Source organism: Neophocaena asiaeorientalis, unplaced genomic scaffold (genome assembly GCF_003031525.2).
Source record: "Neophocaena asiaeorientalis asiaeorientalis breed wild unplaced genomic scaffold, Neophocaena_asiaeorientalis_V1.1 scaffold238, whole genome shotgun sequence".
Classification (NCBI taxonomy): Eukaryota; Metazoa; Chordata; class Mammalia; order Artiodactyla; family Phocoenidae; genus Neophocaena; species Neophocaena asiaeorientalis.
Window position 1 is genome coordinate 1,250,300 of NW_020174555.1, and position 14,324 is coordinate 1,264,623.

At 43.7% G+C, this 14,324-nt stretch overlaps 1 protein-coding gene across 2 annotated transcripts in view; it reads left to right on the top strand.

The window, feature by feature from the left end:
* The window catches only part of TMEM154 (transmembrane protein 154), a 46,558-nt gene that overhangs the window by 13,662 nt on the left and 18,572 nt on the right, over positions 1-14,324 (top strand). For both annotated transcript variants that reach the window (XM_024757472.1, XM_024757471.1), the window contains exons 2-3: positions 8,831-9,088; positions 9,179-9,217. In XM_024757472.1, coding sequence (XP_024613240.1) covers positions 8,831-9,088; positions 9,179-9,217 — 297 coding nt within the window. The remainder of the gene's footprint in view (positions 1-8,830; positions 9,089-9,178; positions 9,218-14,324) is intronic.

Genomic DNA, 14,324 nt, shown 5'->3' on the forward strand with positions numbered 1-14,324 from the left:
TTTGCAAACCACTTTTGACACGTTTGATCAGTCACAGTACTTTCTGCATACACCGCACAAATCTTATTGTGCGTTTCAGTTGCGTTTTTCCCTTTCTTGAAATAATAAAGCATAATATGCTGAAAATGTTGCTTTTTTTCTTCCATCTTCAATATTAAAATGGCTACACAAAAATTCACCAATTTTGGTAAGTCTTTTTTAAAATGCATGCTGATATGACAGCTGTCACTATACAATCTAACAAAACTGTTTGGATTGAAGTTAAAGACAACCAAGTGCTACTGGAGCCATCTTGAGGAAAAAACTGAATGAACCTTTTGGCCCCCACAATATTTACCCCACCTTCTTTATCCATTCATCTGTTGATGGACACTTGGGTTGCTTCCCTATCTTGGCTATTGTAAATAGTGCTGCTGTGAAGATCGGGGTACATGTATCTTTTTGAATTAGGATTTTCATTTTTCTGGATACATACCCAGGAGTGGACTTGCTGGATCATGTGGTAGTTCTATTTTTAGATTTTTTTTTTTTTTTTTTTTTTGAGTAGGAGGGTTCCCTTTTCTCTACACCCTCTTCAACATTTGTTATTTGTAGACTTTTTGATGATGGCCATCTGACAGGTGTGAGGTGATATCTCATTGTGATTTTGATTTGCATTTCTCTAATAGTGATACTGAGCATCTTTTCATGTGCCTGTTGGCCATGTCTATGTCTTCTTTGGAAAAATGTCTGTTCAGGTCCTCTGCCCATTTTTGGACTGGGTTATTTGTTTTTTGATATTGAGTTGTATGAGCTGTTTATGTATTTTGGATATTAACCACTTGTCATCCATATCATTTTCAAATATTTTCTCCCATTCCGTAGGTTGTGTTTTCGTTTTGTAGATGGTTTCCTTTGCTGTGCAAAAGCTTTTTGTAATTAGGTCCCATTTGTTTATTTTTGCTTTTATTTCTTTTGTATTAGGAGACAGATCTAAAAATATATTGCTACAATTTATGTCAAACAGTATTCTGCCTGTGTTCTCTCCTAGGACTTTTATGGTTTCAGGTCTTACATTTAGGTCTTTAAACCATTTTGACTTTATTTTTGTATATGATGTGAGGGGATGTTTTAATTTTATTCTTTTACATGTAGCTGTCCAGTTTTCCCAGCACCATTTATTGAAGAGACTGTCTTTTCTCCATTGTATATTCCTGTCTCCTCTTAGATTAATTGACCATAGGTGCTTGGGTTTATTTCTAGGCTCTCTATTCTCTTCCACTGATCTACATGTCTGTTTTTGTTCCAATACCATGTTTCTATTATTCTGGCTTTGTAGTATAGTCTGAAGTCTGGGAGGGTTATGCTTCCAGCTTTGTTCTTTCTCTTCAGGATTGCTTTGGCAATTCTGGGTCTTTTATGGTTCCATATGAATTGTAGGATTAGTTGTTCTAGTTCTGTGAAAAATGTCATGGGTATTTTGAGAGGGATTGCATTAAACCTGTAGATTGCTTTAGGCAGTATTGATTCTTCCAATCCAAGAGCATGGGATATCTTTCCATTTCTTTGTATCATCTTCAATTTCCTTCATCAATGTGTTATAGTTTTCAGAGTATAGGTCTTTCACCTCCTTGGTTAAGTTTATTCTGAGGTATTTTCTTCTTTCTGATGCAATTTTAAACAGCATTTTTAAAAACTTTCTCTTTCTGATAGTTCATTATTAATGTATAGAAATGTAACAGATTTCTGTATATTAATCTTGTATCCTGCAACTTTGCTGAATTCATTTATTAGTTCTAATAGTCTGGGGGTGGAGACTTTAGGGTTTTCTAAATAAAGTATCATGTGATCTTCAAATAGTGACAGTTTTACTCTTTCCTTCCAATTTCTATGCCAAAATACACCTTATTAATTTTGCTCCCAAAGGCTTCTTTCTGGGTAGGATTCTCCAGTCATCTTTAAAGCTAATAGGACTATCTTCATGAATAACAGCAAATTAAAGTCATTTGAATTATGATTTAACTCAGTACTTTTCAACCCAGCATAAACACTTAATGGACTCATCTAGGGAGCTTTAAAAACATTCCGTTGCTCAGGGCCACAACCTCGGATGTCCTCAAGTAACTGATCTGGGCGGAGCTTAAAATACCAGATGATGCTGGTGCACAGTAAGTGCCGTGAACAGCAATAGGTATGACTGATAATTAAACACAACTCCGTGAGATTGTTTGGGCCACTCAAACCCATGGTTCTCCAGGTATGGCCCCCAGACCAGCAGCATCAGTATTTTGTTAGAAGTGAAAGTTCTTGGCCTCATCCCAGACCTGCTAAATCAGAAGCTCTGGGGGTGGCGCCCAGCCATGTGTGTGGGACGAGCCCTCCCGATGATTCTGGAGCACACCAATGTGGGTGGACTGCTGGTTCAGACCTCCAAGCCGCTCTGCCAGCAGTGACCTTTGCTGGAGACGTGGTTTTTAACTTCCAGCACAATCTCTGTTATTAATAAGTCCCTTATTCAAACTTATTCGAATAATAAGGCACGATTGTCACAGCTCTCTCTCAATATATCCCGGCCAGAGGCTCTCAGGGGTTCAAGACTTCAGTGATGATTTTTTTTTTTTGCGGTACGCGGGCCTCTCACTGTTGTGGCCTCTCCCGTTGCAGAGCACGGGCTCCAGACGCACAGGCTCAGCGGCCATGGCTCACGGGCCCAGCAGCTCCGCGGCATGTGGGATCTTCCCAGACCGGGGCACGAACCTGTGTCCCCTGCATCGGCAGGCGGACTCTCAACCACTGCGCCACCAGGGAAGCCCCTTCAGTGATGATTTTTAAACGATTGTGTTCTTGTGATAGAGTGGGCAGCTGCTGGGAGCTGGGATCCAAATCCCTGGCCTGATTCTCCTCCAGTTCACCAAGAAGGAACAGAGAGAAAGAGGGGTAGACAGGGGAGGGCCAGGAGCGGGCAGGGTCTGGAGCCCTGGTTCTCAGCCTTGGCTGCACACTGGACTCTGTAAAAGATACTGAGGCCTGGGTTCACCCCAGGTATTCGGATGTAATGGTTTGGGTGTGTGCCCTGGGCATTGGGAGGCTGGAAAGGGCCCCAGGTGACTCTAATGTACGACCAAGGCTGAAAAGCACTGGAGGACTTCTTGGTTTGGTTTGATCTCTTCCTTTTAACATGAATCTCTTTGCTGTAGACAGAGGTACGGGGGAATGGAAAGTGGGCAGGCTTCTTGGGTTTGGTTTCTTGAGCATCTTGAAATCCATATTAAATCCAGTTTCTCCACCGAGCAGGACAGCATTTGAATACCTGACGCCTGCCGTGTTTTCTTCGTTTCACTACCTGAATTATAAGATAGTTTCAACAATCTGTGTATGGAGTCGACATAACAAGTGAAAGAATGGGGTGTCTGACTGAGGTCTAACATGCTTCCCGATATTCTGAGTTTAATAACATTCTCTCCTCATTGTTTTATTTTACATTGTAATATCAGTGTGGCAGTCTTGCAGTTGCTATATAAGACTTTTATTTTAACTTTAAGAACTAGAGCTTGGTCGCACATTTGTTCCATTTTCAAAAGGAGAAGTCAGCTAGTTTGCTTCATCGAGAAACAGAGTCACGTCCACTGGGGGACGATGCTCGGAGTGGTGACAAAGGGGCGAGGTGCCCACCCGGTTGCTGGGCTGCCAGGCTCACCTCAAGCATTTTCCCTCTTTTCCCACTTATGAGGATCCCTCCCAGGGTCCCCACCAGATGTGTGAAATACGCATCCCAGCTGTGTTTGCATGGATATTGTCAATAGTCGTTTCTAAGTGACTCTCTACACTGTGCAGTTAATTATCTGGCCATTTTAGGATTTTAGGATTAAAAGTAAAGGGAAGTATTGCAGCTTAATTTCATCGCTCACACGACCACTCCCATTATCTGCTATTAATGCTCCATTATCTGAGCAGAGAGAGAGAGAGTGAAAGGGAGAATCCCGGGAGGTTTGTACTGGGGTCACTGGAGAGAGCGTGACTAAGGCCCCTGGAGGGAAGAGGGGTCCCGGCAGACCCGCCCTCAAGCCCCTACACCAGTGCAGGCGGGGTTCAAAGCCACGCCCGCTGCCCTTCACACAGCCCTTCTGCTGTCGACAACGGTCCTCCTTCTTTCTTCTGCTTCTACTCTTGTGCACTTCGCTGGCTGCCTCCCATCTCTCCACTCTCACGCTTGGTCCTCTTTCTATTTCTGCAGCTTCTTCAGTTTTACCACCCCCCAACCCCTGGCTGCACCCCTTTTTCCATGAAATATGTCCACATTTAGATAAGAAGACAAAATGAAGAAGTTATACCGGAAAGATTAGTCTCCTGGGCAACAGAGAACAGATCAGTCTAGAGATGGGGAAACAGAGTGGGCAGAGGACGGAGGAAATAGCAAACTACCAACACCAGGCATGAGCGTGGGCCTTTGTGGAACACACAGCATTTTCACAGCTGGGACTCCTGTCCCCCTGGCGACTCACTCCTGGTTAGAGAGGCCGGTCCCGCCCTGGTTTTCCGGCTCCGCCTTTGATGACATTTGATGCTCTTGGCACAGGCCCTTGGGCTGATCCCCAACATTTTCAACTTTTCCATCACAGACCCTCTGCGTACCCAGCCCTTCTCCAACTCAGTTTCTGCCGATTCTCATTGCGCAGGGACTGGCTGGAGTTGTCTTGGAGCAGTTGTGAGGGCAGAACCCCCCAAGAGCAGTTTGGTGCTGCACCCAACCTCCTCTCCCTAGTCTGGAGATACACTGCAGATGTGCAAGCTGACAGGTGTGCAGGGGCGACTGTGGCAGCATCATGGGAAGCACAAAAGAAATAACCTACGAATACAAAAGAAATAACCTAAGTCCCCATCGATAGGAATAGGTTGTGATATATACAAATAATGGAGGGAAAGGCAGCTCTCTGTATACAGACAAGGAATAGTCTTCAGGATCTAATTTTAAGTGAAAAAAGCAAGGGGCAGCACAGTATATAAATTCTGCTACCATTTGTGTTAAAAAAGGAAACAGGAAATGATACTTACACTTGTACATGCAGAGAGTTTTCTGGCAGAAACCGTGATTACCTCTGGGGAGGAAAACTGAGTGGCTGGGGAAAGGGTGTAGTGAAATGTCCTCTCTGAGCTCAGTGCCATGTGTGTAGTGCCTGTTCAAAAAGTCTAATTAAAAACAAGATAAATGCTTTAGAATCAACATAGAGATGTGGAAATAGATGGGACCTTGGGTCTCATTCCTTAGTTGTACAGATTAGAACATTGAGCCCAAATTTCCATAACCACTAAGTGACTAGAACCCTCACCGTCACTGGCACCTATGCTCAAGGGAACGCAGCCTTCAAAACCCTACATATCACATGCATGCCTATGTTCACAGCAGCACTATTCACAATAGCCAAGATATAGAAGCAACCTCAATGTCCATCAACAGATGAATGGATAAAGATGATGTGGCGTATATACACAATGGAATACTACTCAGCCATAAAAAAGAATGAAATGCCATTTGCAGCAACATAGATGGACGTAGAGATTATCATATTAAGCGAAATAAGTCAGAAAAAGACAAATATCACATGATATCACTTATACGTGGAATCTAAAATACGGCACAAATGGACTTATCTACAAAACAGAAACAGACTCACAGACATAGAGAACAGACTTGTGGTTGCCAAGGGGGAGGAGAGTGGGGGAGGGAAGTATTGGGATCTTGGGATTAGCAGATGCAAACTGTTATATATAGGATGGGTAAACAACAAAAGGAAAGGGAGGGTTGGAGGCGAGAGAGGCTCTTCCCAGGTCACTGTATAGCACAAGGAACTATACTGAATATCCTGTGATAAACCATAATGGAAAAGAATATGAAAAGAATATATATATATATTATATGTGTGTGTGTGTATATCTATATCTATATCTATATCTATCTATCTATCTATATCTGAGTCACTTTGCTGTACAGCAGAAATGAACAACATTGCAAATCAACTGTACTTCAATAAAATTTAAAAAGAACTCTGTGTATCAGTAGAGCCGACAGTGTAAATATCAGGGTTGTACCACAGAGTGAGACATTTGAGACTCAGTTTCCTTATTTGTACTGTGAACAATGAACTTGTCGTGAAGATAGATGGTGCATGTTTATCCTAGTACCTAGCATGTACTATCAGCATCTGATAGATGACTGTTATTTGTTATTTGGAGCTATTATGGTCTTGTTTGGGAAGGGAGGGTTGTGAGGAAGGATGTCACAGGAGCGTCTGGAGATGAAGGCTTGCAGAATAAAGAAAAATAAAACACACACAGAGAACCCTTGACTCTCATTTATTTAAGTAGTCACTAGAGAATCAGAGAGAGTAAATGATGGTTAACATGGAAAACATATGTTAAGGTGTGTGTAAGAGGGATATTGTGGAGAAAATTTCCAGTCCTTTTCACTCCAAAATGCCACTAAGAGCCACCTGTGACCAGCATTGTCCCTTGTGCTGAGAAATAAATGTGCACAACCCAGGACCATCTGTGTGCTTCTCTCCATTTCTCTTTCATGCCTGATTGTCCAAACACCCTCATTATTCTTGCTAGCTTATTTCCTTTCCCATTTTCTCCTCTTCTGGGGCAACAGGTCAAGTGTGACTCAGAGCTCTGAGTGTTCTACTGGGAAATTGTTTGCCTTCCGTGGAGAGGCTGGAAAGATCCTGTTGTTCTGTGCAGCTCTGCTCACAGCTGCCTGGGCTGAGGAGCTTAGCAAGAGTCCAATGAGAGCCCCTCATTGCCTTTGTGCCAGAAATCCACCTTCCTGTAGGCTGAGGGGCAAGAACACAAGTTTCCCTCTCTTGGTTACCACTTCATGATTCGTAATCATTCTATTCCTGCCTGATGGGAAGGAAAATATTGTGTGAGGTTCCAAGCTCAGGTTCTGCAATCATCCCTCCTGAGTTTAAATCTTCACTGCCCTGTGATAGCTTTGTGGTTGTGTGCTAGTTGTATAAGCTCCCTGCCCGGTTTCTATCTGAAAAAATGGTGGGGACAAAATGAGATAATCTGGGTACAAGGCAGAGCACAGGGCTTGGCTCTTAGTAAGTTATCTGAAAAGGTAACTTGAAATCATAGCAGCAGCTATAGCAGTAGCAGAAGTAAATAAACAGAAGAAATAAAAAGGAGGTCTGGTTATTGGAGGAAGGTCCATCAGCACTGACTTCAAGGAATAGGGCCATTGTCACCAACTGCATTTGTGTGTGTGCCACTGCTCCCACTGCCCACCCGTCCCCCCCAAATGTTTCCAGTCTTTGCTGGCCTGGGTTACCAGTGAAGAATGCTGTTTGGTCCCAGTAGTTCTGCAAGCAGGGTGATTTTAAGGAGGAGATTGTCCTGGTGGACAAATATCTTTTCCTGGTCCAGAGTGATACGTGACATATCAAAGCTTTTAACAAATGAGTGAATACGTTATTGACTTACCTTATTTCAGAGACATAAATATAGGGCAAAGTCACTTAACCCTGAAGGCAGAGGTCAATAAGTGGTAGATATTTTTTAATCCTGCTTTCAGTATATACACGAGAAGAACACCAGTTACTTAGACTCTGCATTTTGTAATTGATTCTGAGGGTTTGGGGGTGGCTTTGACAGATATGATTACCAAGTGGATCCCCTGGCCTTCGGAGAAATTGAAGTGTTTATATAACTGAAAAGTTAGACTGTGATCAAAGGAATACTTTTATAGATCATTGTCATGCAGTCATGTGGAGAGCTAAGGACTGAATTGACCCTGCCATGCCCAGTCGGTCACCCTCTGGGTGGTGGCCTAGTGTGCCTCAACATGGCCTCAGGAAGTGGACATCTTCCTTTGCAGAGTAACTTTCACCTCAGAAAGAACTTTCACATAAATTATCCCATTGGATAAGTTGTCTGTAGCCTCAGCTCATATGCTGGTTTTCTCATTGGACCCCACCTGAATGATAGGCAACACGATGGGAAGAAAACCTGGGCTCTCCTGACCATGGTCACTACAGAGCCGGGTGAGGAAAGATTTTTCAAATAATCATCTAGCTACTAGTCTTTTCCTATCCTGTGATGAACCATGGATGTTTCCGAACACAATCTGAGGTCCCAACAGAATAAACATGCATATAGCTTATTAATAGGGAAAGTTCTAAAGATGCATGTTATTCAATAAATTTAAATATTGGTGTAGTTTCCTTAGTTTCTAAGGGAACTTCCCCTTGAGAATTTCACTGTACAAATGAGATACACACTGTATTTTTATTTAGAGTCCAGGAGGATTTCTGTAGGATCATTTCAGAGGCGACTTAGTTCTCTGCAGAACTGAGGCCTACACTGACATCCGATCAGTCACCCTGATTTCAAAGAATTCTTTTCCATTGGTAGGTAAACTTTTATTAAAAAAAAAAAAAAATTAGGACGTAGTGCAAATCCTTTTACCTAAAAGTGTTACGTGCCAAGTGCTTAACTCTCAGTAAAAGGGAATTTAGATTTATTCAGAAATGTTATTAAAATACCCTATAGGATATCCTGGAATATCGCCCTTGACACAACAAAGCTTCTCAACGCCCTTGGCTTAAGTGCATCTAAACTGCCAGCCTTTGTGGGAGGTTTATCTCTGGGCTCTGATCCATGTTCAATATACTCCCAGGTTGAGCTCCATTTATGTTCGATCTGTGTATTCTGTGTCACACTGAACTGGAAGACCAAAGCCAGCAGATCAGGTTTATCACTGGATGCATGTAGGATAAATTTCAAATCATTGAAAACATACCATACTAACTTTGTCTCCATGACAATCTCAATTTTGTGTGTGTTCCCACAGAAATGGAAGAAACAGAACTGTCAGCAGACATACCCACAGACATGGGAAGCAGTGATGGAGAGGCTACAGTTCCAAGCATATTTGCTGCGGTGACCACAGAAATATTCACTGTCAGTATGAGTCCTACCCTTATTAATGAAGATGCAGGCCAATTACAGTTTATATTAATGGGGTTGATCCCAGTGATTTTATTGGCCGTCCTACTTTTCTCCGTGATACTCTTTCTAATATACCGTAAAAGAAAAAGGAATAAACAAGGTAAATATTTTGCCTGTTCCCATTTCCAGACAACTGCTTCATATGTTAATGAATAAACGATAAAACACAATACTTTTTGCTTCCACACAGAGCCTTCTAGCCGAGGATCTCAGAGTGCTTTACAGACAAGTAAGTATTATCCTAACACCTGCCTGGAGTTGGGATGGTGTGGGAAAAGAAACCGAGAGGTTTTTAAGTGAAGCAACTGCATAAAATAATACGTGATGAATGACTTGTTTCAATGAAGTTCTCCAGAGTTTATAAATGCCATATTCCTTCCTATTTAAAAAAAAAAAAAAGAGAGAATGCTTTCAGCCTAAATTGAAAATTAAAATACACAGTTGCCATCTCTGTGTCTAATCTAGATGAGGGCCCTGTGTAATTTTGGCCAATAGGTCAACGTAACATTTCCCGACCATTGGAGGAAACAGGCTGGTGAAGCTGTGGGTCAGATTGCAGACAGGGTGGGAAGGCTGGAGTCCTTGGGCTCATCGCCACAAGAAGAGGATTCTTCCATCTGTGCTTTGTCACAGATACTGTTTTCTGCCCCATGCCCCATCCCCATTTAATCTTGAAAAGGCCTGGGTGAAGCATGGTTCTTATTCCTATTAAAGCTATGCTAAATTTTAGAATGAAATCCCTGATCGGCTAAAGATAACTATCATCAATGGAAAACTAATCTGATAGAACATCCCCGGGGTCAGAGATACACTCTGAGAGGATTCACTTCCAATGCCAGGACTATCAAATACTAGGTGTCGGGATAGTTCCGAGTCCAAAGCAGACTTGGTTTCTTTTGGCTTGTGCTGGTAAAAGTGACTCCAATTAGATTTTTTTGTTTGTTTGTTTGTTTTTGTGGTACGCGGGCCTCTCACTGTTGTGCCCTCTCCCGTTGTGGAGCACAGGCTCCGGACGCGCAGGCTCAGCGGCCGTGGCTCACGGGCCCAGTCGCTCCTCGGCATGTGGGATCTTCCCGGACCGGGGCACGAACCCGTGTTCCCTGCATCAGCAGGCGGACTCTCAACCACTGCGCCACCAGGGAAGCCCCAATTAGATTTTCAAGTTGAAGCCTTTAGGGATTCCAAAAATCACTCAAGGGTGATAAGACACATATTTATATGTGCATACAAAACTCTGTGTACTTCACATCCACTAACAGGGCACCTCTGGCTTTGAGATCATGCCCTTGGCCTGCGGGCCCCCTCGCCATCCTTGTACCAGGAGAGGCTTTAAGCTCTCGTGGAGCTGTAATTGGTCGTTTTCCATTATGCCAGCAGGTAGGGCAAATGCGAGTTGGGAAAGAAGCAGAGAAGAGCATTACCTTTCATGGCAGGGTAATAGATTCCAAGAAAGTAGAAGATATACATATGTTTCTCCACTGCTTGCAATTTCAGGGTGACCCTAATAACAGTCATCATGTGGGAGCTCCTTTGTAAGCTAGAGAAAGAGAAAAAGCAAACAGAGCTGCCTGGACCCGTTTTTTTTTTTTTTTAAGTAGGGAAAGTAAGAATTTCCTGCCCAAACCCTAGCCTATAGCTGATCTCACCTAATGTAGTCATGGGGTCAGGGAGAGGTCGGGGTTGACTAGTCAAATGGTCACGCTCTGAGGCTCTAAATCCAGAAAGGGACTTTTCACTGAATTTTATTTGGAGAATCTCAAATTCAAAAGCCATTCACAAGTGAGAACTGACCTCAGACACGGTCCAGGCAGTATTTGCTGTTCCCTTTCCTGATGCCTCCATGCCTGAATGATGCTATGTCTTCCGTCTGGAATTTCCTTCTTGGTTGCTTGGCAAACTGCCACCCCCTTCTTCAATGCCCAGTTCTAAGGATTTTATGAAGAGCTGAGTAATCACACCCCAGGCAAAATTAGTCACCACCTCTTGACTGTTCACACCTATTGTGCACGGTATTTACACTGGCATAAGTTGGTGACTTGCCTTTTTTTGGTCTCTCTTTCTTACGAGGTTATGTTCTCTTTAAGGTCCGAGAGAACTAAGAACTTGTCTTATTTATCTTGTTGAATAGTGTGGCGAGGACAGACTTTGGAATACTCTGCCTAGTTGGCTTTTGCCTTTCCTAGCTCTATGACCTCTGCTTCAGTTTCCTCATCTGTCAAATGGGCAAACTCAGCACGTACCTCATAGAGTTGTTGCGTGAATTAAGTGGATTCATCTGTTTAAAGCACTTAGAAAAAACAGTACCCAGCATATTGTGTCAGCTAATTATTATTATCCCTTTTATCTAACAGAATGCCTAGCCCAACACCTATATTAGCTGCTCAATAAATGTGTTGCAGGAATGAGTTGATGAAAGAATGTGAGAACTTTTTTTAGAGAACACTTATTCTCAGAGGTAAAAGTAAATTTGCACATTATTCTTAATACAAATTGGCATATTGTTTTTACTTTAAATATGCCTCACTTTAAGAAAACACAAATGGAAAACTTAGAATTTCAAAGCAACTGCTTATCACCAAAGTTTTTGGTAAGGAGCGCTTTATTGGAATATTTTCTTTTACTTGCCACTCCTTTAATATAGATTCAGATGGTTAACTGATGACTCTCTCTTCAGACAGACTGACAGAGAAAAGGTTCACATCCACTGCCCACTGAAGTCCCCCCATTCATATTTAACATTATAATGCAAGTCAATAAAAGGAGAATATATTTAAATTAACGGAATTTGATTTAAATATATTTTTAATTTATTTTTCCAGGAAAAATAAAACTGTCATACTGCGTCAGACCAGCATTTTGCTTGGAAAGTTCCCAAAGGAATGTTTTGTGGGAGGGCATGGGTGATGTCCCAGGTTAGGAATAGACACGTTGTTTCTGTCCTCAGGTGAATAGAGCCTGCTGTATTCTTCCACACCAAGAAATGTCTTTAAATTTGACAACTGGGGAGCACTTGGCCAATATTTGTAGAAAGAACACTTCACCTGTTTGGAAATCACCTTTTTTCTTTGGGCCTGTCCGTTCCTTGTCCAGGAAAGGGAAGGCTGTGTAGTGACTTAATGAGCTATTGTCCTTTTCCCTAGACTTGCAGGCATTAGATTTGCAGTTGTTATTATTTAACATTTATTAGGTGTCCTGATGTGCTACATCTCTGGGAAAGAGCTGCAGGGGAAACAGCTGGCAGTAAAGCATCCCTTTAAACAGGCTTTAACTCCAGGACACCTGGCTGGGCTCAAGAAAGACTCTCTCGCTCACTGTTCAGCACAGAAACCAGATAAGAGAGCCGGTGCCCTGCTGGGTCCCCCGTCCCCACCTCTACCCTGCAATCTTACCGTCAAGTGCACCCGGGAGTCTAGCCGGCAGGGGGCTTCGTGGGGCTAAGTGGGTGTCAGGGGGGAACTGAAGGAGGCGGAGGGAGTGTGGAGGCCGACAGGAAGCGGCAGGGCTGTGGGAGGGAAAATGGAATCAAATGCGGGTCGTGGGTTGTGTGAGACCTGCCTCTGCCTCCCGGTGCAGAAGGAGTAGGTGGCTATTAATAAAGAGACAGAAGCCAGGTGGAGTGGAGCGGGCAGGGCCTGATCGCTGAGGACGGGTAATTGGTCTCCCTCCCAGTTTAATGCTCGGCTCCTGGGCGCTCTCCCAGATGTTTTCCCGTTGCCATGGCGATTGGGGCAGGGGTAATGGCCGTGGAGCAGGGGAGACGAGGCCACAGGAGGCTTTTTGCTCTCTTTGAATACCGATTACAGGAGCTTCACGTTTGTTGCACCTGGAGCACTTTTGTAGTGGGTTTTTAAACTTTTCTATCATCCGCATGCAGGGCTAGCTTTGACTCACCGTGAAGCCTGCGGGCACCCAGATTAGAAAGATAAATCCCCCCCGCCCCCTGACAGTGGGGCTGTAAGGGGTTATTAAGCAGGGAAAGAGGGAGGGGAGGGCAGGAGGGACAAAACAGGGGCATTGTTATGGGTCACCTGTAAGGGAGGTTCAGCTGTATAGGGGCTTTATTTATAGTAAAATCCCTTAAGGAAATAGCCTGTACATTTTAGATGAAAAATGCATGGATATAAAATGAGATGAACATACTCCCCTTTCCCCAATTGAAGTGTCTGAGGAGTCAGGCACCTGCAGGAAGCTTCAGATTCCTACCGAGAGGCAGGAGGACACAACCTACAGCCCCTCGAAGGGAAGCAGTGATGGCATGAAACTGACATCTGTGCCCAACTTTCCTGGGTTAGCTGTGCCATTAAAGCTTGCCAACCCACAGGAAATTACAGCAGCTCCCGGCTGCCAGGAGCTCAGTTCCAGGTGCCTGCTGGTTGTGTTCCCTCGCTGAGGACCTGCACCTCTGCCTGCCAGACAAAGGCGGCCTCTGATGGCTAAGGATCGAGACCATTTGACTATTCAGTGGACCTCTACAAAGTGGTTTGCTTCTCAGTGGTTTTCACATCATAGAAGGTGCAGTGGGGCTGTGCTATCCACTCGCTGGCCATCATTGCCTCGTTTCTCTGGGTGCATTGGTTCCCCTGCCAAACAAAACAGAGTCTGAGCCCTGGGCTCTAATTCTTGCCCGTGTTCATCTGGAGTCTGGTCAGCATTCAAGCCATTTTGCAAACTGTTACCTGACTTACTTCAACTAACAGCAACAAAAAGCAGGCTTGTTGGAAGTTTCACTATTATGAGAATGTTAAATCCAAAACATTGGGCACGAATTTAACCCCAGGGCTGGACAATCCAGATTAAGACCTATTCATTTATTCAATAAATATTTACGGGGTGTTTGTCAGGTACCGTGCAAGCTGGATGGGGTGGGGCTGGGGGATGCCACCATGAACAAGGCAGACATGATCCCCACCCTTTGGCAGCTATGGTCTAGTGGGAGTGACAGACAAAAAAGAGTTAAACAGAGAAACCGATCAATGACAAATTGTGGCAGACACTATGGAGGAGCACACGAGGATCTGAGCTGGGAAGCAATAGGAAAGATGGGCCTTACTTCAGACAGAGGAGGTAGGGGAGGCCTCTCTGAGGAAAGAGTATAAGCTGATGTAACTGGGAAAAGGGCTCGAGTGCCCAGGGTGCAGGAAGCCAGGCTCTGAAAGAGCAAAGGAAGCCAGAGTTTGCAGCAAAGGAAGGATTTATTGCAGGGTGCCAAGCAAGGGGGTGGGAGACATGCCTCAGATCCAGTCCAACTTGATCACTGAGTTAGGGGTGTTTTTAAAGAAGAACAAAGCTGAGATTAATCATTGTCTTGTGACATTTTTTTTTTTTTTTTTTTTTTT